Raw genomic sequence first — 23602 nt, 5'->3', positions numbered from 1 at the left:
CCCCCTCCGCCGCCACGCCACGCCCCCTCCGCCGCCACGCCACGCCCCCCTGCCGCATCGCCACGCCCCCGCCGCCACCGCTTCCCCGCCCGGCCAATGCCTGGCTGCCTCCTCCCCTCCTTGCCCCTCGCGGCCAATGGGCGGCCGCTTCCGGCGGAAGTGCGCGCGGCGGCAGTGCGACGTGTGCGCAGGCGGTGGGTGGCGGTGGCGCTGCCGCAGCCCGGCCCGGCCGCGCCATGCTCGACTTTTTCACCATCTTCAGCAAGGGCGGCCTGGTGCTTTGGTGCTTCCAGGGCGTGCGCGGGCCCGCCGCCGCCGCCACCGCGCCCGTCAACGCCCTCATCCGCTCCGTCCTGCTCCAGGTACCGGCCGCCGACGGCCGCCACCGCGGGGGGGGGGGGGGGGGGGGCACCAACGGCGGCACCAGCGGTCGTCGCGTGGGGGGTGGGGGTGGGGCGAGCTGGACCAATCAGCGACGGAGCATGGGGCCGGGCTGGACCACTACGGGGAGGGGGCGCTGGGCTGGACCACCGGTGGGGGGAGGGGGAGCGCCCTGGAGCAGCCCACTCACAGCAGGGTGCTTGTGCCCCCTCCCCGGGCCGTTTTAGGGGCTACGGCAGCGGAGGGGGGGCCACGGGCTTACGGCTTTTCTCCTCCCCCCCCCCAGGAGCGGGGTGGCAACAATTCTTTCAACCATGAGGCTCTCACGCTCAAGTACAAACTGGACAACCAGTTCGAGCTCGTGTTTGTGGTGAGTGAGCACCCGTTGCCCCCAAACCTCGCCCCCAAATCTCTCCCGGGATGTTGCTCTTCTCCTCCTCCTTCTGCTTCCCATGTGGCGTGAGCTGCTGGTGGCGTGCCAGGAAAACCGCGGGGATAACAGCACGTGAAGCGAGGAAACAGTTTAGACAGTGGCAGTCCAGCCAGTGCGAGTGGGAGCGAGTGTTTGTGCTAACGCGAGTAGTCATCAGCTAGTAGCAGTTTGCAATCCGCTCTGCTGCCTTCTCCCCGACTCCAGCAGTCCTTCATGGGAAAACTCTAGGAATTACGCGTTTCCCCTCCCTGTTTCTTTTGTCTGTCTTCTCCTGCTTTTAACTTAAGGCTCCTATGAGATTTGTTTCCGCTTCTGAATTCTGTGGGTGAAAGCAATACCGCCCCGTTCATCCCCGTAAGGTTTAGCTGTGCTGGCTGCGGAGGCAATGCTGCCGTGCCCAGATGCGCGTGCCCGGTGCTGCGTCAGTCTGCCCGCTGCTCCCGTTTTGGAAGGCTCTCTGCGGCATTGCTCAAAGCCGGAAACACGTTCAGGAATGTGAACAAATTGGTGACTTTAGCCTGTGGCTCTGCTGGGAAAAGGCTTTTCCCTGGTGAGCAGCGATGGCAGGAGGCCCAGAGGCGCTGCCAACTTTCTGGCGCAAGTGAGGCTCTTCCGCAAGCAAGATCACTGGCTCTGGGATTTTTTGTGTGAGGAGGATTTAGGATACGATGGTTCTCATAGCTCATCTTGTGCTCAGCCCTCCCTCGAAGCCGGTTACAGCGCGGCGTACCTCGCTACCCCTAGCACGCTGTTGGACCTGCTGACCGCGTTCCCTGGGGATTGTGTGTGAATCCTGTGTTCGCTGAGCTCCTTGCTAAAGTCACTTTGGATGTGTTTCCCGTGTGCTGTGTCCTGAGTGGGCTCCTGAGCTGTTAGCGGATGCGCTCGAAGGCTCTGTGCCGCAGCGCTGGGTTCACCTGGAGGGGGTAGGAGCGCCTGTCCGGCTCGCTGAGTGCTCCTGAGAAAGAAGCAAGATGTGAGAGGCAAAGGCCTTGCCTGTCCAACTGCCTGTGGGCTCAGTGGGATTTCTCAACATTTTAGGGGAAGTTGAGGTTATTTATCTTTGAGGACTGGATTTTGCGGGTGGAATATGGCTGTGCTTTTAGCGAGAAACTGCCGTGGTCTGTAACAGCATGTCTTAATAATGTATAGCAGGATTAAGGCTTCAGCATTAGAACTCAAAATGTACAGGCTGTTAATCCTAATAAAACTTCAATGCAGAAGAGTAACATGGGAAGCTTAGTTGGACTGTATCTATTTAAAAAGCCAGAGCTGCCTAATCTTTCTCCCTTTAGGGATATATTCTAACACTTTTCAGGCTCTCTGTGCCTTATCTGCATGAATCCAAACAGTCTTCAATATGTGCCTAAAGCCAAACAAGAGACTTTCTGGTCTTTCAGTGTCTTTGTTGCTTTGAAACAGTCAACCTATTTTCATTGGTGTCACCTTTTAAAGTAACTAGAACAAAGCTCTAGTGTGTGCTACTTTTTCTCAGAGCATATTAAAAGCTTGGGGGGATCAGATTAGAAAACATAGCCTGAAGCCTCCATCGTCTGATTGCTGAAATTAAAGACCTTTGTATCAAATGTCTGTCATCCAGGCAAGCGCGTTTCTTCCTTCTTGTTGACTAGATAGTGATTAATTAAATTCTCTTGTGAAGTTTGTGCGCGTGTCATTAGCTGAAACGGCAATGCCTGGTTATTGTGCTTCTTTGCAGGTGGGATTTCAGAAGATCCTGACGCTAACCTACGTAGACAAGTTGATAGATGACGTCCACAAGGAGTTCAGAGATAAATACCGCAATGAGTTCCAGCAGAAAGGCACTCTGGGCCTCCTAAATGGCACCTTTGATTTTAAAGATGACTTTTTGCGCCTCCTCCGGTAACGAGACTTCGTGCTCTTGTGATGTTTCCCTCTGCTTAGTGCCGCGTTATTATTCGGGGCAGCGTGTGGAAGGGGCGGCTGCACAGTGGTTTGTGGGGCCGCGGGCCCGTGCGCTCCTTCGGGCTCTCTCTCGCCCCGTCGCCTGCTGGGGAGGTGAAGGGAGCTTCTGTGGGGAAAGCTGCGCGCTGCAGTGGGTAGCTCTGTGGTGCTTCGCTTGCGCAGCCGCCCGAGCAACAGCGCGTACAGCTGCGATGGCCAAAACACGCGCAATAAAACTCATCACCGGGCAGGGCTGAGTTGTATTTAACCTTTTTTAAGCTTTCAGCTCCTGCCTGGAGCCGAGGTGATTTGGGGGATAGAGGTGATGTTCGGGCTGATGGGCTGCCTCTCCCCAGGGAAGCAGAGGAAAGCAGTAAAGTCCGAGCTCCCACCGTAATGAAGACATTTGAGCAGTCGTTGAAGTCTCAGAAGACTGTCAAGTGTATGATAGAAACCCGAGGGGAGAAACCAAAGGAGAAAGCCAAGAACAAGAAGAGCAGAGGTTCTAAAAAGGAGGGTGAGTCGATGGGAAACATAAATGGGAGGAAAATTGAAAATGCAGAGTTCTGAAACGCAAGCCATGTGTGCCCCAGCCTTTCCAGTCCTTTCACAGCACCCACACGCTGGCCTCTGCGTATGCAGGGCTTTTAAGTCCTGGCCTGGCTGCCCGCTTTGACAGTGTGAGAGCAGAAGCACTAGAACAGGAGCCCCGTCTTGGATTTGACCTTGCTGAGCTCTAGCGTCCCAAGGAGAGGACACAAATGTCTCCTTCAGAGAGCAATTTGAAGCTGCCGCTGACGCTGTAACTTGCTGCCTCTCTCGGCTTGCTCGCTGTGAAAGAAGCCTGGGAGTAGGCTGAGGGAAAAGTAGAGTTAAGATCACGGGAGTTAGCGCTTGAGTTGGGGAAATGAGATATGAAGGCTATTTTGGTAGTAATGACTCTGCTGTTTCATGCGTGTGTTCTTGGCTCTTAAATGGGGAGTGAGTTGTACACCAAAAATCATGCTTAAAATGATGTTTTGGGAACTGGTTCATAAACTGCCTGGCTGAAACAAAATGCTTGCTTCTGTTGGGACTTCCAAAATCTTCCTGCTCCAGCCGGAGGGGTGCCGTGCCTTGATAGGAATGTGAAGCCGGGGTAGCACTGGCTGGTGTTACCTGCTCTGCAGTGTTAAGCTCGCGTTACGGTGCAGCTCACACCTGGGTCAGTGGTTCCACCTCGAGCGCTGTGTAAAGATTGACGAAGGCTGTTTCGTTCAGGAACCGAAGCTGTTGGAGCCTCCAATAAAGCAGCTCCAGGTGAAAAGCAGCTCTCTGCAGCTGGGGACAAGGAAGAATTGACCAAGGATGAAATACTGCAAAAGAACCGGGAGGAATTCTTCAAGAAACACATGAAAGCAGGAGAGAGGTCGAGGTGGGTAAGGGGGACAGCTCTTCCATCTGTGGCAATGAGCGATTTGCCCATGTTTTGAACCAGTCCTTAGTGGTTTATGTGGAAAAGACTGGTGGAAAGGACACGTTCTGCCATCTCTGTGGTCTCAGAGCCCTTGTTTCTTTGGTGACCTTTGTAAGTTAGGTGTCCCGGTCATCAACAATGCTCATGGTATAATTTTGAGTTCAAAGGTCACTAAGGATTTCTGTCTGAAAGTGAGATTCTTTTGATCGCTGCTTCTGGGGCTGCATTAATCCGGGCTTAGACTAGATACTTAATCGTCAGAGTTATATCCCTACGTACCTGGTGCTTGCTAGAAAGGATGGGAGATGGCCCGCTCGGGCTTGTAGGCATGATAAAACAGTCTGGTCTCTTCCCTTGGAGACCCGGGAGCGCTGCGCCACGTTCTCTGTAGCGGCGCTGGACTCGGCCGCCTTGTGTACGGATCCCGGAGCTCGCTGCGGGGAGATGCAGCGCGAGCAAAGGGCAGCGGGGCTCGAGATAAAGCAGCCCATATCGGGTCTGATAGGGGATTAAAGTTCAGATAAATAAACTCTGTAGAGATTTGGCATCAGCCAGGCTTAATTTTAATGTTGACCTTTCTGATTGATATCAGGGCTCTTAAATTTCGTGCCTTCTGAGGTGATCTTTGCTTCTTCTTCACTATATTGAACAAAATGTGTTTCTGGTCTTTATTCCAGCAAGTCTCCAAAGCCTGAGGCTCAGAAGGAGAAGGGGAAGAAACCCCGTGTATGGGATCTGGGGAACTCTAATGCCAAAGTACTCGATTACAGTAACTCCACTACCAACGGAAGCTCAGAGGCTTGTCCTGCGGAGGAATTTGACCCTGATATAGTAAGGAAAAGTCAGGTCATTACGTTTGCTTTGCGGCGTTGTTCTTAGATCGGCTGGACGTTACAAATGCAGCCCGGTCTCCGTGGTTGGCTGGGAAAGTACTATTAGCTGGGATCACAGCTCCTCGCTGCCTTCTTGAAAAGCTGTGGCTTAGGGAATATTTTCTCCTCCTCTGACAGCTGCAAACAGCACCAGATTTGCACATAGATGAGGTCAAACAGCTGAACCCTTCTGGCAAGGATCTCTGCAGAATTGTTTCTGCTGCTAATGATAACTGCTGCTGCTCCCTGGTGGCAGTGACAGTGAACCGTGAGGAAATGAAGCGAAGCAGTCACAGCTTTTCAGTGTGCGTCTTGCCTCTTGCAGGCCCTGGGGGATCGAAATCGGGAGCCTGGCCGCCTCTACGACCTTGAATACGAGAGCGATGAAGAACCTGAAGAGGAGAAGGTTATCCAGAACCCTTCGAAACCAAGGTAAGGGCTCTTGCAGCCCCTGATGGCCACACACTTCTTGCTTCCTCTCCCATATCTCCTCTTCCAGTCTAACCAGTCTGTAACAGTGGAGAAAAATAATGTTTGTCAGCTCTATAACAGGCTCTTTCTGTGTCTCGGTCGCGTGTTTTATGCGGTTTGCTGCTCGCGTGTAAAGGTAACGAGTCCGCTTCTCTGCAGCACAAAGAAGGGTGGCCTGGGAGGCATGTTTGGCATGCTGAAAGGCCTGGTGGGATCCAAAAGCCTGACAAGAGAGGACATGGACCCGGTGCTGGAGAAGATGAAGGATCACTTGATTGGTATGTCTGGAATATGCTGTGAACGGATTAGTCTGTGGGGCTGGCTAGGGAAAGGGGCTCTGGGTCCTTCTAGAGGAAGGAACTCTTCTGAGGTGGTTCCCAAGTACCTGCACTTCTTCAGGTGGGCTCCAGAGGTGGGTGGCGCCCAAGATCTGGGCAGTTTTTGTTCACACTTCGTGCCGCAGGTTGCTGCCTCGCTTTTCGGGGATCCTCAACAGCACATAAATAAGCAAAAGGACAACAGTGGAGTCTCGCAGGGCTGTGGGTCCCATTGAGGCTATCCCATAGTTTGGGGTGCTCCGAAGAAGCATCTGTGCTCTGCTCTCTGCCACAGGTGACCTGAAGAACTAGTCTGATGGGGATCCTGCAATGCTGTCTCCATCCCTCTCCTTCCCTTGACCACCAAGCTCCTGGGGCCTAGCAGGACCCTGATGTGTCCTGTGCGTGGAACTCGCCCAGCAGTACTAACCTTGCTTTCTTCCTCCTTGCAGCAAAAAACGTGGCAGCTGAGATTGCGGTCCAGCTCTGTGAGTCGGTGGCTAAGAAACTGGAAGGGAAAGTGATGGGAACGTTCACCAGTAAGTGGCTGTGCTGTGCTTGTGCCGCCTCTCGGCGTGTCCGACACAGCTTTCACGAATCCCCTGCTCCCTGGTCCCTGGCCTGGCGCTTGCGCGGAGCTGTGTAGTCCGGCAGCTGCTGCTGTGTTGCTTTGGTCAAGTTTCCCCTCAAACACCCAGAAGGATGAGAGATCCAGGCTACCTGTTGCCTAAATCGTTCTGAAGTGATTTAAATCACTCTTATGTTGGCAAGAGAGGAAAGCCCCTCGGAGGGCTCTGAGCCCTGCTGAGCTTGTTAAACCGGGCACAGGTGCATGATACTTGTTTCCAAATGTTGTCTTGGCCTCCTTGTGTTTGTGGTTTGGGGCTCGGGGCTTCTCTGGAGCGTTTTCCAGTTGTGACAGGTTCCGTTTCTATCTCTCTCTCGCAGCGGTGACCTCGACAGTGAAGCAGGCCCTGCAAGAGGCTCTAGTGCAGATCCTGCAGCCCCAGCGCCGTGTGGACGTCCTCCGGGATGTCATGGACGCCCAGCGTCATCGCCGGCCTTACGTGGTCACTTTCTGCGGTGTCAACGGTGTTGGGAAATCCACCAACCTGGCCAAGGTGAGGACAGCGTGGCCGAGCGTTTTGGGCGGGGGTGGCTCAGGGGCTGAGCGCGTTCGGCTGGGTGCGCCCGTGGGTGCCGAGTTCGAGGTGTGGCAGGTAACAGGGCGCTTCCGTTGCCGCCTCCAGATCTCCTTCTGGCTGATCGAGAATGGTTTCAGTGTCCTGATTGCCGCCTGCGACACGTTCCGTGCCGGAGCGGTGGAGCAGCTCCGCACGCACACCCGCCGCCTCAATGCCCTGCACCCCCCGGAGAGCCACGGCGGGCGGACCATGGTGCAGCTCTACGAGAAGGGCTACGGGAAAGACGCGGCGGGCATTGCCATGGAGGCCATTACTTACGGTGGGTCGTCTGCTCCCGCAAGCGATGAGGAGCGGTAGCAGCAGGTGCTGCCTCGGGGCAGCTCTGGGCTTTCTCCTCCTCACGTTGCCTCCCCGTTTCTCCAGCTCGTAACCAGGGCTTTGACGTGGTCCTGGTGGACACCGCCGGCCGCATGCAGGACAATGCTCCCTTGATGACGGCTCTCGCAAAGCTCATCGCAGTCAACGCTCCCGACCTGGTCCTCTTCGTTGGGGAAGCTCTGGTGGGAAACGAGGCCGTGGATCAGCTGGTGAGTGTCAAGAGTTTGGTCCCCTGAGCTTAGATGAGGGCTGAGCCTTGAAAAAGGCTGCTTCGGATTTTGTTGGAGGAGTTTCAGACCTTGGCAGCAGCGCAGATGCACTTCCTGGATATGTTTCCTTCCCCAGGTCAAGTTTAACAAGGCCCTGGCTGATCACTCCATGGCCCAGACGCCTCGGCTCATTGACGGGATTGTGCTCACCAAGTTCGATACCATCGACGACAAGGTAAGAAGGGCGTTTTGTCGCCTGGAGGGTTTCTTTTCTCCCTCGCTTGTCTTGAGCGACCTTGCGCGGGGCATCCCCAGGACCGCTGTCCTGGATGCGGTCCCCTGCCCCAACCTGCCTCCCTCTTGCACGTGAGCAATTGAAACGAAGATTCGTCAGACTGACCTGACTTCTGTACGTGTGCAAGGATGGCTGCGAGCTCTCCCAGTTTGTATGCGTTATTGCAACAGGGCAAACAACCGGGATCAAACAGCTGTGGAAAACAGGAAGAGGTCAAATGCGTGACAGTGCTTGGGCTGTTGGGCTGTGCTACGCCTCTGCGTCTCCCTGCTTTCCAGGGTGCAGAGTTTTCACTTTCCAAGCAGTTTGATCCCTCTGTTGCATTCTTTGGTCCATCCGTGCTTTTTTTCTTTCTTTCTTTCTTTTTTTTTTCCTTTTCCTTCTTTCTTCCTCCCCTTGAAGCCCACAGCGTGGCGCGAAACGAACCGGAAATACCACACTTGGGAGTAGCAGGCTCCGCGCGTGTGGCGAAGCTGCGGTTTCACCCCAGGCGGCGGATCTGGTTAACAGTGCTTCTTGTCCCTGGCAGGTTGGGGCCGCGATCTCCATGACGTACATCACGAGCAAGCCCATCGTATTTGTTGGTACTGGACAAACCTACTGTGATCTGCGTAGCCTTAACGCCAAGGCTGTGGTCGCAGCGCTCATGAAGGCCTAAAACCAGTTATTGCACCAAATTGCTGTTTGCAGATGTCTCGGAAGAACATGCTTTACCCTGTGACTGACTAGTCTTTCCAGTGTAGTGCAAGACAGAATGAAGGGATGCCAGTGTGAGGGGCTACAGCGGCCCGGCTTGCCTGTGACTACCCCCTAATGCACGCTCTCACCGGCTGCATGAGTTTAAACTTGGAAGGAGGGTGTTGTCGTTGATCATGTTGTGCTTACTCCGGTTAGCTCCATGCTCCCGCCATATTTATTGACTATAGTTTATTTTTGGATAAAACTTGTCTTTTCCGGTTGGAGCGTTCATACCCGGTCAATTCTGTGGCTTCATCCCGTGCCAGCCCTTCCCCTGGATTCCTTCATTCTGTCCAAGCGCCTCGGCCTCCTTCGCTTGGAGGCCGAGGGCAGAGCTTTGTATTGTTCATAGCGCGAGGACCGGCCGTGCTTTGGGGCTGTGCTGTTGCTAGCAGCACAGGGCAGGTGGCGACTGTCCGAGGCGGTTGTTGAGGGCAGGTGTGAGGCTGGGAGCTGCTGTTGGCTGCCGGACCATCCCGCAGGGATGCAGGCGTGTTTCCTCGCAGAGCTCGGGGCAAGCGAGTGCCGCAGCAGCCTCTGCGGAACGGGAAGCGGAACCCGCTCATGCTTTCTGCCGGCTTGGGCTGGGGCAGCTCACCAAAGCTGACAAACCAAAAATTGCCGCAGGCCCTCCGCAGCGCTGGGCAAGCCGGGGCCGGAGGGGAGAGGTTAAGTTGCCTTAAGGTCCCTGTACCCCACTGGCAGAAGCTCCTGGGGGGCTGCTGCACTTGCCTGTGGGGGGAGAGGCAGACGGAGGGGTCCGTGTCTCTGCCGTTGGCAGCAAAGGGGAGGGCAGATGCCTTCCCCAGGGTTACTTGCTGCCTCAACTATGCTAGCAAAGAGGGGAAAAAAAGAAATTACTGGAAGACAACGGTAGCTGCTTGCTGCTTTCCTGTGCCCTTTCTCCCTCCCTTTAGAGTGCCTCTTGCTCCTGGTCTGAAGTGCTGCAGTGGATAATACAAAACTCTTAACGATGTCTTGTAGCTCTGTATTGCAGATGTGCTATAGTGCAATAAATTGAATGCTGTCTGCTAAGAGACATAATTTATATAAATAAACTTCATAATTTGTTTTCTGTGTATAAATAACTTGCCTTCACGCAGGACATACTTCCTCCTTGTGGGGGAGACAAACTCCTGCCTCTCTCTCTGGCCTGCAGTGATCTAAGTCCTGCACAGTCTGTATCAAATGTTTAAGGTACAAATCAAACACTGGCCAAAAGATTGCAACCGAACAGGCCTTTAATACAAGCTTCAACATATAAAATACTGTACAGTATAAAGAAAGGACTAGAAAACTAGGGCTGTAAGTAGAAAAAAAACCCCTAAACTGCTCCAGTTCTTTTTTTTTCTTTTCTTTTTTTTTTTTTTTTTTTTTTTTTTTTTTTAAGTTGGAAGTACAGAATACAAAAGCACTAAAGAGGCTGCAGCTCTGTCGGAGAGACCACCCTCGCCCAGCACATAAAACCTTGATTTAGAAAAAGAAGACTACACTGTCAAACCAGGCGTGGGTGCGAGGAGGCTCTGCCTCGCTGGTGCCCGCAGTATGGCTGCACGTGCGAGGATGAGCGCTGCGGCTGCACGAGGGGGCTCGCGCCTCCCCTCGACTGGCCTTGACCTTCACCGGCCTCCCCTGGAGCTGCCGGCTGCAGCTGGCCCTAGGGAGCGGCCTGTGGCACGGATCCTGGGACGAGGCTGAGGCTCAAGTGCTGCATCCTGCAGGAAAACAAAAGGCTCTTTGAAAGCTGCCAGCGTGCCTCGTGCAGGACCCCCAACACGCAGCTCCTGCCCAGGTGCAGAGGAAGCCTCTAGCACGCTCATCTTGGGCAAAAGTCTCACCTTTTAGCTCAGCGCAGGCAGCTGCAGAACCGTTCAGCTGTTGTCCCTCTTTGGACACACCTGGGAGAGAGCAGAGGGTAACGGAAAGGCCGGGAGCACTGACCCTGTGTCCCTGCGCTGTGCGCCAGCATCCTCCCTGCCCCGCTCACAGCCAGAGCCGGCCGCGCTACCAGCCCTGCCCTGACGGGATTACGCTATTTAACTAATTAGGTTTGGATGTGTGGGAAGCAGCAGAGCTGTTTTAACTGTGGGAACACGCAGTGATTCAACCTGCGTGGAAGTAAACCCAAAGTCCAACTGCACTCGCAGCCGATTTGGGGGAAAAAAGCTCGATGAAATAATACAACGCGGAGAAAAGGGAGGTGTTAATACAGCCTGCACTCGGCTTAAACTCCACAGTGACGTTCAAGAACTTGCTGTGCTGTCGGGTGACAGGATGCCTGAGGCAAGCACTGGCACGCTGGACGTACGCGTACGGCCATGCAACACAGCCCGTGACCCCTGTACCTGTTCGACCCCGCATGGAGATCTCGCTCGTCAGTCTCTCAAAGTACTCGGGCAAGTCGGCGTATTCGTCTCCATAGGAAATCACTTTAATCCCTTTGTCCAGCATGTTCTCGCGAAGCTTCTTAAACTCATCCGCGTCTCCTCTCCGTACGAGCATAAAATGCTCCAGATCTGACTTGTGCTTCACAGCTTCTAAAAACAGGGCCTGAAACGTGGTGTCATCGACAGTCCAACCACAGCCCAAGAACAGGAATGACTTGTTTTCATACAGCTTCTGAATCTCTCGCTTTAAAAAGGAAAGATGTTCTTAGTAAAGGCAAGTTTTAGCCGAGTCTTCGCGAGGTACAAGGTACAATACGTGGCTTATGATAGATGAGACCCTTGAGGAGCGTCATCATTCGTTCATCCTAAACGGACAAGTAGTGAGGGCTTTTGGCGGTAAGCTGAAACAATCACAAGGTTTAGCGCTTGGACAGACTGGAAACTGCTCTCTGCTATTCAGGTGACATGAAGAGCAACTGGGGACAGCCAGGTCTAGCTGAAAAACACCACCCCAGGGGCATGGGAACCTGAGCATCTCTTTTCTACGAGCTGTTCCTGCAAACCCAGCATCACGCTGGTGATTCTAATTCCTTACTAAACCTAGTGCCCAACCCGCTGATGCGCCAAGGAGCTGCATCTTGCCCGTCCTGTCACTGGCTGGAGAGACTTGTTACTGCAGCGGTCCAGCCAGGTGACACGGTAAGCGATGGCACATGCGCTCCGTCCAATTCCAACGCCTTAATCTTTACGGTAACATCTGTGAACTTTGCAAAAATCACGTATCTTACTGCGAAAGCACCAGCCTTAAGGGAAAGCAAAGCGCCGTGCCCCGGTGAGGCTGAAGGAAAAAGCCGAGCGAGCTCAGCGGGCTCGGCTCGTACGCGCCCCCCAGCCGCCAGCTGGCTCACCATAACCTCAGTGTTGCGTAGTACATTCTGGTAGCCAGCCGGGTGCAGCACTATTCCGCTGGGATTTGTGTAAACGCCGTGGATATGCAGGACGCTAAGCTTCCTCTTCTCCTGCGCCCATTCCAGCACCTGCACAAAGCAAATCGCTCGAGAAATGTCGGCAAGCCCATCAAGTTCGCTTCCACGGAGACTTCCTGTTGCGTAGCTGGAGGGTGCTCTTCACTAAGGTCTCCCATGTCTCCTGCTCTAGGCTTGCTCCAAATTTCAAAAAACGTGCTGTTAAAAATACATTTTTGGAGAAGCTTTTCAGCTTCTTCTTCATGTTCTTTTGTATCTGCTCAGGAGGTGCTGAGTGCAGCAGCCTGCAGCTGTGCCAGCGTGCTGCTTTGGTTCAGCACTTCAGCTAACAGCTAATGCCTGCTGCTGACGGAAAGAGATTGACCCGGAACACTGTTCCCAGCACAAAGAAAGGAAAAAAACTCCAAATATTGTTTTAGCATGTTTCTCAGGTCTAACAATGTTTATTTTCTTGGCTGCTCTATAGTCAGAGAAGATCTGAGAAAGCTCAACAGCTGATCTTCATTTCAAGAAGCCACTTCTTAGGCTCTCAGTTTACTCCTACAGATCTTAGGTCAATTAAGCGTGCAATAATTAGAAGGCTTATTTGTACTGCTGTAAGTACTTGCGGCTATATAGATTAAGAGGTCACGGAGGAAACACAAAGAACAGAAATGAGTCAGCGTGGAAAGAGACAAGGTACTACAGAGCACCTCCAAAGCAGTGGGTGTTTAGCCACAGAAATACAAGAGAAATTGAAATAACAAACAGAAAAACAGCATGCTCTCTAACACTAAAGCCCGCAGCGTAAAGATGAAGCGGGTCAAAAGGGTAGGCGGTGGAAGAGCTGAGGCTACAGCGCGGACAGCCCGATCCGCTGCTCGCCTGAAGACCTGGCACAGAACAGGGAGGAGGGACGTTTGTCTGAAGCGAGCAGTTAGCAACCTGTCAGAGCAAGTCCGAGGGAAAGCTCTGAGCGTACCCCACATGCAGCCACTCGGTGACTTCAGGCGGAGGACACGAGGCGAGGGGGAAGGTGGGGGATGAAAGCACGGAGCAGTTAGAGCATGCTGTCATTCAGCAGCACGTTATAAAAATAGAAAGGTCAGCTCTGTTTCAAGCGCAGTTTCCTGCGCTGGCTGGAATTGCCGATCTGAGTCTTACGCAGAAGCGAGGCTTACGGTACTTCAGCAAAGCCAAGCCAGAAGCTTCAGGCAGGGATCAAAGAAACACTAGATTCGAAGGCTCCTCCTGGGCAATGGATGTTGGCCAGTAAGCGGAGCATTTCAGAAGCAAGCCCTCGTCTTAATTCCTTTGCTCACTGCCCCAGATCATCAGAGCCTCTATTTGGAGTTTGTTTAACCCATCTAAAGTACTATTAACAGTACGACCTCCTTACATGGGCATAAGGAGGCATCCTGCAGCCACCGATTTCCTGTGTTGTTCCAGCTCAGCCCTGACAATAAAAAAACCATCATCATTTATTTACCTTTTTTTCATCAGTGAGGTCAAGAGACTCCAGATGCTTCCCCTGGTGTGCAGCGTACAGTTCCAGCAGGTTATCAAAGTTTGTGGTTAATACCAGTGCCCCGTTTTCCATCAAGTGAAGCACAGACTGAAGCAGCTGCTTCCCAGAATCTTCCATTTTAGATTCCAAGTCATCAAACACCTCATATAAACAGTCTTTGAAAAACGTTGAGCGAACATTGCTTGTGCGCTGAGAAGGGGAGAGAGATGAAAGTCAGAGCCTGGTTTCTTTTAATACTTCATGCACAATGAACATATGAAACCTACATGCGTACTTCTTGGAGAGCTCTGCAAAGCTACAGGTCCGCATCGCTTACGAGGCAAACATGGGGCACATATAGCAGATTTTTTTCAGGTCAAAATGCAAGAACAGCTGAAAAGAAGAGTTGCATCAGAACACTTCTCATTCCAGACTTATCTGCTAAGCTCCACTCTGGAGGCTGGAGGCAGAAGAACACCACTCCTTGCAACCGGACAGTGGGATCAGAGACCATGTTGAGGTGGATCCACTCCCCAGCACGCTCAACAGCAAATAGCCAGAAGCTCCTACTCACTGCAAGGTTTTGCCTCTTCAAAGCCAGAGAGGAAGAACTGAGCAGACACAGCAGGGCACACAGCCATCGCAGGGAACATTCAGACTGCTGTTTCAACTCCTGCTGGTTCCTGACAGCCCACAGAAATCCAGGTAGGGGCCACAGTGACCCCTCTGATAGCCCAAAACACCATCTCAGGAACACAGTGCAGTAACTGCACTCGCTCAGCTCCTTACAAACATAGGAATTGTTGGGGCTGGCCTTTCTTCCAGCTCTCAGGGGCATGCTGGGGAACTGACCTATTTCCAAAAGCCAAATGCTAGGCTCAGGGTGGGATACTGGGACATTTACATCCAGTGCTACAAGCACACTCACCGGAGACAGCTTCTGGATAAGGTCGTGGGCAACATGAACCAAGTTCTTGTCTTCGTGGAGACATTTCTGGAACCTTTTGCTCTCTTCATCTTCCAGAAGATCAAAGTCAACAGCAGCATCCAGGAGGGCCTGGATTAACCCTTTCCAAGACTTCAGCGCTGGGACCTGCGGAGCAACTGCAGCACTAATTCCCGTCCCAATCACCAAAACCAGCTCCTGAGGCTTCTTGGTTTTTAGGCTTGGCAACAGCTTCCTGCAACAGGAGAAAGTAGCACAACCGGTAGCAGCATGAATAAAAAGATGTCTTAGGTGATGGAACCCACAGACCATGGATGAGGGAGATGCTCTTCACGTAAAGTTTGGATCAGGATTCTCCGATAAACAGAGGGAGAGCGAAGCTATTCAATCTCCCTTAAAGGCAGTGCACAGCTCCACAAATCACTGTCAAAAAATGTCTACAACTACAATATCGATTTTTGACACATGGGCCAATTTCAGGCCCTGTCCTACGTTGAGCAAGGTACACATCAGACTCAGATGTGATACCCCACAAGGAGGAGTGAACTATGCCTGCACTCGGTTTAAATAGGTGCCTGAACCGGTTAAGCTTTCCCAGCCTTTCAGTGACATTTATACCCACCTTTTAAACCTTCACAGTGTTTTTAAATTTGATGTTATCAAAATTTCATTACGTGGATGCACTTCTCCCTCATCATAGCGTGCCTAATGCAGCTTGGTGGTGGGCTGCTTTCATTAAGCACGGCAATGACTACACTTTCCCAGAGAACCTCTGCCATGAAGCAGAAAAGTAGCTCTGGGAGGCAGCTCACTTGGAAGGAATGCTTTTTATCTGCAAGCATGTGATATTTAGCAAGAATGGGAAAGGAAACAGACACCACACAGCTGGAGCTCTGCCTTCCCTCCACTACTGCCCAAGAAAACATCCAAGTTAACCCTTTTATTTAGGAAATGTTCACTATTACTTGCTGTAAATCAAGTCTAAATTTAAGTTTTTTTGGGGGGTGGGGGAGGGGTGGTTGGGGGGCACTGGAAAATCTCACCTGTGAGGAACAAAACTAGCCTTTGTGTTAAAGCACTAGTATAAAATCACAACCAGAACCTTACGGACTGAAATTCAACATCCAAGAATAAAAAAGATCTAAGTCTAATGTTTAATGCAACAACTCAAAGAGACATTCTTTTCCCACACTGATAAAATATATTTGCTTCTACCATCACATCCAGAGTGAAGCAGAAAAATCTCCCAGCCTCTTTTCTGCTCATTTCACATCATTGGACCGACTGTGAGATAACAGCTCCCTCACAGAGAGGGAGTATCTTCCAGCCCTCCGTAAACCCTAAAAAAAATGAGATTAGTGGAGGACAGCTACCTAGTTGAATTTAGCTGTTCATCTGCAGATGTTGGCGATCTCTGTTTATGTCTGAATTTCAGGGCTGAGCCCACATTATCTCAGCAGCCACTGTCTCAACACTGGGTACATCCAGCAGAGAACAGTCTTCAGTGGAAAGTAATGGAAGAACGCTCCAAGTTAGCGTCAGGCTCAGAACAGAGCAGATCCCCATTTAGAGACACATGAAATGATTTACTAATTAGTACAGGAAGCATCTACAGTGGAGCCACCACATCTGATGTAGGCAACACTCTGCGTGGACAGGACCTGAGCTTGGTTTAACACTAAACAATAACATGGAGAGAAGAAAAAACTTTTTCTCCATCCACGCATCCTGATGAAAGGGTTAACAAAAAGCAGCAACAAAGCAGCAATTCTTTGGTACACTCTCAGCATTAAAGCCTTTGTCCCGTGCACCACGGGAAAACACTAGTTGCAGGCACAGCTAGAGACAGCAGACATTTCTTGGATCAGCAACTGCAACAATTGCTCTGACTTTGTGCCAAGGGTCATTCTCTTCAAAGAAAAATGCAAGATTATGGCCAAAAAAAGGAACCCTCTTATCAGAAGAAATCCAGTGGAGGATAATTAAATTTACCTGGGCTTTTTTGTAGGTGGTATTCCATCTTCCAATAATGATTCTTTATCCAGGCGCACTGTAGAAGCCATCCAGTTTCTATAGCAGAAAAAGTCACCAGAAGCAAAGTTAATACATATACGCAATGTGGAGTGGAACTGAGTGCAGGTTTCTGTAGAGACAGCTTTGTAACGGCGAATAAAGACTCAGTTTTGTTATCTTTCTGACATCCCCTTTTGACCAAGAATTGCACTGTTTTGCTTTTGAACTCTGCACCTTGGAGCTTATCCACCTCCTTAACTTGATTTACAATGAAGTCTGCCGAGATTATAGAGCTGTTTTGTACCACGGGCACCTGTGACGCAAGCGGCCTGCAGCCGCCGCTGGCGGAGCGGCCGACGGGCGCTCGAAGGGAAGACTCCCTCGAGACGGCACCCTGCGCCGCTCGCCCCAGCGCGGCGGCAGGTGTCAGCGCGGCCAAGCGGGCGCGAGCCGCGACACGGAGTCCGTTGGGGCACCAGCACCACCTCATCCCCACGCAGCCACCTTCTCCCTTGCGTCTTCGTTTTACCTTGGCCATCCGTTTCTGAGTCTGTATCGCAGAGCAGCACTGACCCCTTCCCAAGCTGATGTGCAGGAGCAAACTTGCAGCTTCAGAAGCAGCAGGAGGGAAGCAGCAGAAAAGGATTTTTGCTGGCTACAGAAGGCCACTGGGAGTATTTCATTCTCAAGGGACAAGGGAAGGACAGTCCAACCTGCCATACATCTAGGCTCTCGGGGTGGGGGGGAAGCAGGGAGGAAATATGACCTTAAAGATGACGGAAAGCAAGTTACGTTGCTGAAAATTCTTTCAATAGCCCATGACATAAAATACAAAACATCTGCCAGCAAATTGTCCTCTCCCACTCTGCTCCTCCAAAATAAGGCTATGAAGAGGAAAAAAAACAGAGACACCTATTCAGACGTACCTATTCTGCTTGCTAATTTTGACGAAGAATTCAACAACAGTTTGGGTTTGTGTTAAAGGCAGGGGCAGGCTTTTGCCAAACCTTGTACAGCAGCTGGCCTAAAATCTCAGCTTTTTACAGGTATAACAGCCGTTCACAGCCATGCAGCCTTGGTGAGGCCTGAGCACTGCATCCACAAAGGAGATGCTTGCAATTGCTTCGCTAACTCCTGGAGCAAACCAGTAATACTAAAATGCAATACACACAAAAATTCCCTAGAGGCAGAAACCTCAGCTGTGCAGTAAGTGTTAGCAGGTATAATATAAGGAATTGTCTCAGTAGTCTAGATAATCATCATCTTTAAATACTGAGTAACGCAAACAGGAGACACAGTCTCACAAAGGCTACGACAGAGCAAGCTTGCCAACGTTACGTTTCTGACCACTTCTGAAAACTTACGTAATGAAGGAAGCACTCAGAGAGGTGAGGCAGGATAGCTGGTCTTCACAATCTGTCTCCTGAATGAAATGTGCTGCCTGTCATCCCAAATAAATAGATTTTTATTTTATTTTTGAGCCCTGACAGAATAAGGGGGCAGAGCTCAGGAAAGAGGAAACTGCCAAAGCAACCAGTACTAAAATTTCAGATAAAAGTTTCAAAAGCATTTAGCAAATCAGGAGCCAGGCTGCAGCCAGCTGCTTCCACCTCCCAGTTTTGTACCCTCCATGCTCCAGAAAGGCAGCCAAGTTTTAATTAGCAGTGTAAAGAAAGAACAAACGTTTTGGATGGGCTAAGAATTAAAGCACCTAACCTAACTAAACCTAACTAAAACACACAACAGAGGAGCTTATAGAAAACAACATGCAGATGTGCGTGAGTCTGCCCTGACTCTCTCCTGAGCCTACGCAGCACACCAAGGATCAAACCTAAGGTTCTCCCCAAAACAGTAGTTTAGCTTAGGGATATAATTTAAATTTATAGTAGTTTGACATTGAGTTATCAGCTCTCGAATTCACAAATAACAAGCCTGTTCAGCAACTGCTACTCTGGCGTTCCTGCATTTTGCTTGTTCGAAAACTAACTGAATACCTGATCATTGCTCGCATTGCACTCGTTTTATGCATAAACAGCGACTCGAACAGTATAAACGGAGGAGTCAGCTCAGTTTCTAAGCAACTCTAAAGCATTAAGGACATTGCAAAAGTCACTTGAACTTGGAAATTGCTGTCCTTTAAAATTACAGTTACCAGTAACTATAAAATTACAGTCTCAGTCAGATTATTTCTCTTAAGAACAAGTCCTGGAAATTCAGCCAGGAAATTTAAATCTCCAGGAGGCAGGTTTGGGGGGAAGGCCTGCCCTCTGGGGGCACCAACCGTGCAAGCACGAACATGTTCTGGCTGCACTAATGGCAATTTAGTGGCATTATCTTGGTGCCTGGCACCACTGGCAAAAAACACCAGGGAGACTCTGCAGTGACTGGCCAGGCTGTGAATGCAAGTCCCGTCGAGGAAAGCAGAGAGCGGCATTTGCCCAAGAAGCAGCTTTCCTTTCTTCCTCCTCTGAGTGCCTGGAACGTGCCAAGGATTTAGGCTACAGGAGGTTGGAGATGGCATGAACATCAGTCTCGGCAGTTTCTTGGCTCAACTCTCCTGTCACAGTGTTGTCTTTTACCGCTTTTATTCACAAAGCCACAAGATGATTTCCTACAGCATCTGAGTAAGTCTGCAGGGCTCTCCTTCCTCCTCTACAACTAAGAAATTCGTCAATACTTATCTTAAAGCCTTCGAGGTAAATGCAAGAGTGAGTTTCTTGAGTCACCGCTAAAAGCTGAACAGCACAGCAGAAGGCATGAAAGGGCCGTTGAGGAAAAAGAGAGACGGTAAACGGTGACTTCCTACACTTCGGCTTGAAACGAGAGCACGTAATTTACACTGAACGTACGCTGTGTGCTTCCAATGCAGATTACAGCAAGGAACGGAAGCGGTCAACGCTCAGAAAACCTTCTTCCACGGAAGAAAGTTTAACCACAATCACCCCACATTTATCAGAAAATCATTCCATATTTAATAGCAAAAAAATAGCCCCCGAACCCTTTTTTGTGGGGATGGGCCATGGGGCGGAAGCGCCCCAGTACCGCAGCGACGGGCAGCAGCTCCCGGCTCCTTCCACCCGCACGCCTCGCGCCCCTGCTAGCCGGCAGCAGCCTTTCAACGCGTAAATCCAATGGAAAAGGTGCAAAATGAGAGCAGGGGTTGTGTCAAGGAGAGGCTCGTTCCTCATCCACCGCCATCGCTGGGGGCATAATTCACAGCTCTTTTCTCTCTCTCTCTCTCTCTCTCTCTCTTTTTTTTTTTTTTTTTTTTTAAACAAGTTACTTTGTGAGGCTGAGACAGATATTACCCTGGAATTCGGAACTTCCTAGGTCGCTCCGAGCGGGACCCGAAAGGAAATTAACTCGTTATCTTTGGCCGACCCTCAGACGCTGCCGCTGCGCACGGCTCACGCAACCCGCCCTTCGCCTCGGACCCGTCAAACTTCGGAAGCCGGCGAGAATCCGTGCGGTGCCGGGCGCCCTGCCCGGGGCCTCTCGCCCCCACGGGGCCGCTCCCGCCCGTGGGGACCCCGCCGCCACCGCCATGGCTGCCCGCTCCCCTCAGGGCGGCCGCGCCGCGCGAACCCGGTCCCGCTGTCGCCACGGCAACGCCGCGCCGCGCGCGCCGCCCCCCCCCAACTCCCGCCGCGCGCACACACCTGACGCCGCCGCGCGCCCGTCCCCCATGCGGAGACGCCCCAGCCGCCGCGCAGGCGCCCTGCCGCCGCATCCACCCCTCCCGCTCCCCTCCTCGCTCCGCCCCGCGGAGGCCCGCCCTCCCATTGGCTCGCAGCGGAGGGGGCGTGGCGAGACGGGAAGAGAGAAAGGGCGCTTGCGCGAAAATCCCCCTCTCCCCCCCCGCCCCGGATCTCGCGATGCTTCGAGACGATATAAAAATGGCGGCAGAGGCCCGCCTCTTAGTGGCGGGCGGAGGGGGCGGGGGAAGGGAGGTTTCTGCGGCCGCGCTGCGGTGCCCCGCTGGCACCCGAGCGCCGCGGCAGCGGTGAATGCGCTTAGGGACGCGAGCAACCGTGTCGCGCAGCGCCTGCGGAGCAGCCCGGCCGGCCTCCCCTTCCCTGCCCTCTCCGGTAGCTTCTCCCTCCTCTTTGGCTTCCCTCATATGAGAGGCTGACCCCCCGACCCCTCCCCCCCCCCCAAAAAAAATGTCTCTGCTTCCCTGGGCCTCGTCCACCTTGCCAGGCCGGAGCTGCTCACTGTAATGAGACAAGGGCGAACAGGCTGGGGGGGTGCTTGAGCTTAACGCTCACCGCATTACGGCATAACGCTGGGCCGGGGGGTCGCCAGCAGCCCCCCCATATACAGCGCGTAAGCGCACAGGTGCTGCGTGGGTTCAGCTGGGGCCCCCCGGGGCCACCTGCGAGGAGGTGCCAGGCTAAGGTGCTTGGTGCATCTCCACCCGGGACTCCTTTCTGGCAGTTGCCCTGCGGGCAGAGATAGACCGCCTGGGTGATGCCACAGCATTCGCCTGCATGGAAGGGGCCTCACAGGTGGGGAAACCGAGTCACGGGGCAGCAAGCGGCTTCTCGGGGGACGCAGCCCAACGCCCGGCTCTGCCCCGCGGCCAGGTTTCCCCCAGCTTTCGGTGGCCTGTTGCGCTGATTGAACGTAGCTCCGAGTCCACCTTCTTGCCAAAGGTGCTGGGTGAGCAGACGTGGGAACGCTGCCGGGAGAAAGCTGCCCGGCAGCTGCAGCCAGGTGCTGGTGCTGCGTCACCAGTCAGCTCCTCGAAGACCCGTGGGGAGACGCAGTGGCATCCGACTGCCCCGAATCCCCTCTGGTGGCCTCGGATGCGACCGGAGACCGGCCTCGCCTTCCTTCCGGGCTTTCCAGAGGCGAGGAGCAGGCGGTGGAGCTGGCCTGCGGTGACGGCGTCTGGCTGTCATTCCCGGTGGAAATTCCAGGCTGGGATGCTGATCCCCCCTGCCTCGTCCGGAAAACATCTGCAGAGCCCTTGCCTTTAAGAGCCGGGTGGAGCTGCTGGGCTGGCAGTGCTGGAGATGCTCTCCCGGGGCGCAGTGCCGGCTTCTTCCCGGTGCCACGGGCGGATGTGGGAGGGCGGCAGCGGAGGAAGGCCCCAGGATCGTGGCCGACTTCCCCTGCCTCCGCTTCCGCACACCAAGGCGGGGCTTGGGCTGGGCCAGTGGTGCCCCGAGCTGCCGGCACTGCCGCTCTACAGGGCGCCACGGGGCCCCGGCCCGCCTCCTGGGGCTGCCGGACGTGGGAGCCGGGGGTGGCCAGAGCCGCCGTGCCGCTCCTGGCCTCCATCCCTGGAGGCCACGCGGGGCCTTGGGGACGCCGGTGCGTGGCGAGGGGGCTCGTCCTGTTCCTGGGGGTGGGAAGGGAGGGAGCTGAGCAGGGAACCGCTTTGCCCTTATCACGGGGGAGAAAGGTGCTGCACAGCACTGGGGGCTGCTAAGGATGGCTCAGCCTCACTGTTCACCAGCGCTCCCATTAGGCTCCAGAGTGAATGCACCGCATCCTCCCTCTCCTTTCTGCTGTAGGTGACCCTGGGAGGAGCCTCCTCCTCGCCACATCCCGGCACTGCCTCGGGGCTGATGCTCCTGTGTCTCAGGTGGGTACCCCCGAGCCTGGGGGAGTCGCACGGCCCAGCCGTGCATGCGCTGCTTGCTTTCGGGATGCTCAGGTGCTCTTTGTGATCGCTCGGTGGTGGGGAGCGTGGTTTCCACAGGCAAAGACGCTCTAAATGTCGGGTCAACACAGCTCCAAACGTCAGGATCTGGGGCGCCCTGGGGGGCCAAGCCTCTCCTGGGCCGAAGCCCTGTTATCCGTATGGTCCAGCAGGATCCGGCGGCGCCGTGACTCGGGCGGCTCCTCCGATGGCGCGCGTGGCTGGCTGAAGGCCAAGCGCTCAGCGCTGACGGAGTGCCAGGACACCGGCAGGTTTGCCGGGAGGCGCCGCCATCCATCTCCCGGCGGCTCTGGCTCCTTCCCGGGGGCCTCGCACAGGTGAGGCGGCGTTCCCGCCCCGGGGATGGGTGCTGGCGGGTCTAGCTGGGAGAGGCGTCTCCAGTGGTGCTGACGCCCGCTTTTCCCCATGGCTGCTCCTAGGGCAGGTTCTTGGCAGGCGACCGGCAGCGGAGCGCCGCGTGGGCCGTGATGGCGGGTGAGTGTGCGAGTTTTGGGGTGATCCGGCCTTTCTTTGGGAGGCAGCTGGGAGCCTCACGGCACCGCCTGCCTCTGTAGGCTGGTTTCAGCGGCTGCTGCGGAGGCCCAAGCAGAGCTCAGGCTCTGCAGAGAGCAGCCTCAGCACCACCACCCAGCACCCTCCATCGCCGGCTGCTTCCTCCTCCTCTTCCTCCTCCTCCTCTTCCTGCTGCTCCTCGGTGGGGGCTGACATCAACGGGCCGAGCAGTGCCCGCTGGGCCAAGAGCTACGACGCGTGCATCTGCCACAGCGAGGGGGACCTGGAGTTGGCGGAGGAGCTGGTGACCTACCTGGAGAGCCGTCCCGAGGGCTTCCGCTGCTTCCTGCAGCCGCGCGACACCGTGCCAGGCATGGCCATCGTGACAGAGCTGTGCGACGCCGTGCGCAGCAGCCACTGCTGGGTCATGCTCATCACCCCCAGCTTCCTGCGGGACCCTTGGTGCAAGTACCAGATGCACCAGGCCCTGGCAGAGGCACCCGCCGCCAACGGGCGCACCATCCCTGTGGTGAAGGACGTTGAGCGTGAGGACTACCCCAAGGAGCTGCGCAGCCTCTACTACATCCGCGCGGCCCTCAAGGAGCGCACCTTCCACCAGATCGGCGACACTGTCCGGCGCTGTGAGTAGGCAGCGGGGCGGCACGGGGGGCAGCCTGCCAGCGCCTCCTGGGGTGCCCTTCGCTGACGGGGCCCCGTGCCGCTGCCTCTGCAGACCTCCAGGAGCTGTGCCGGAGCTCGACGAGCGGCACGGACTGAGGCGGCCCGGCCGGCCGGGAAGCCGCCCCGGCGGGAGAAGCGAGGCCGGAGGCGGAAGGCAGCCGCGGCGGGGAGCCGAGCGTCGCGGCCCTGCTTGTCGGCAGGCGCGTTGCACGGGAAGGCGCAAGTTTCGGGTTTGAACCTAAGCCCGTGCTGGGGGTGGGGGGCGCTGGGGCCGCCCCGCGGCGCCGGGCCGGCAGGGGGCGCGCTCGGCTCGGCGGTGCTG

General features: G+C 54.2%; 3 protein-coding genes across 4 annotated transcripts; 2 read left to right on the top strand and 1 right to left on the bottom strand.

The window, feature by feature from the left end:
- The first annotated feature begins 163 nt into the window (after positions 1-163).
- On the top strand, positions 164-9689 carry SRPRA (SRP receptor subunit alpha). Its single transcript, XM_062594604.1, has 14 exons — positions 164-362; positions 668-751; positions 2532-2695; positions 3094-3254; positions 3998-4151; positions 4871-5024; positions 5391-5497; positions 5696-5814; positions 6306-6392; positions 6802-6974; positions 7104-7317; positions 7422-7585; positions 7722-7820; positions 8410-9689. Exons 1-14 carry the CDS (start codon positions 237-239, stop codon positions 8536-8538), a joined length of 1935 nt encoding a protein of 644 aa, XP_062450588.1. The 5' UTR covers positions 164-236; the 3' UTR covers positions 8539-9689.
- Positions 9690-9841: 152 nt separating this feature from the next.
- FAM118B (family with sequence similarity 118 member B) lies at positions 9842-20152 on the bottom strand. The gene is made up of 8 exons (XM_062594523.1): positions 20096-20152; positions 16416-16493; positions 14406-14658; positions 13460-13687; positions 11914-12042; positions 10964-11249; positions 10457-10516; positions 9842-10333 (listed from the first exon to the last, which is right to left on the bottom strand). Exons 2-8 carry the CDS (start codon positions 16484-16486, stop codon positions 10320-10322), a joined length of 1041 nt encoding a protein of 346 aa, XP_062450507.1. The 5' UTR covers positions 16487-16493; positions 20096-20152; the 3' UTR covers positions 9842-10319.
- Positions 20153-21745: 1593 nt separating this feature from the next.
- Positions 21746-23595, top strand: TIRAP (TIR domain containing adaptor protein). 2 transcript variants are annotated; one of them, XM_062594663.1, is made up of 6 exons: positions 21746-21755; positions 21959-22029; positions 22260-22424; positions 22527-22581; positions 22662-23240; positions 23333-23595. In XM_062594663.1, exons 4-6 carry the CDS (start codon positions 22575-22577, stop codon positions 23374-23376), a joined length of 630 nt encoding a protein of 209 aa, XP_062450647.1. In that variant the 5' UTR covers positions 21746-21755; positions 21959-22029; positions 22260-22424; positions 22527-22574; the 3' UTR covers positions 23377-23595. The 2 variants fall into 2 exon arrangements, with proteins under 2 accessions (XP_062450647.1, XP_062450648.1); XM_062594664.1 differs by having other exon boundaries at positions 22260-22581.
- Positions 23596-23602: the final 7 nt, after the last annotated feature.

The sequence above is a fragment of the Rhea pennata genome, chromosome 24, assembly GCF_028389875.1.
Source record: "Rhea pennata isolate bPtePen1 chromosome 24, bPtePen1.pri, whole genome shotgun sequence".
Taxonomy (NCBI): domain Eukaryota; kingdom Metazoa; phylum Chordata; class Aves; order Rheiformes; family Rheidae; genus Rhea; species Rhea pennata.
Note: the sequence above shows the minus strand (reverse complement) of the source record. Positions and strands in the feature narration are given on the sequence as shown.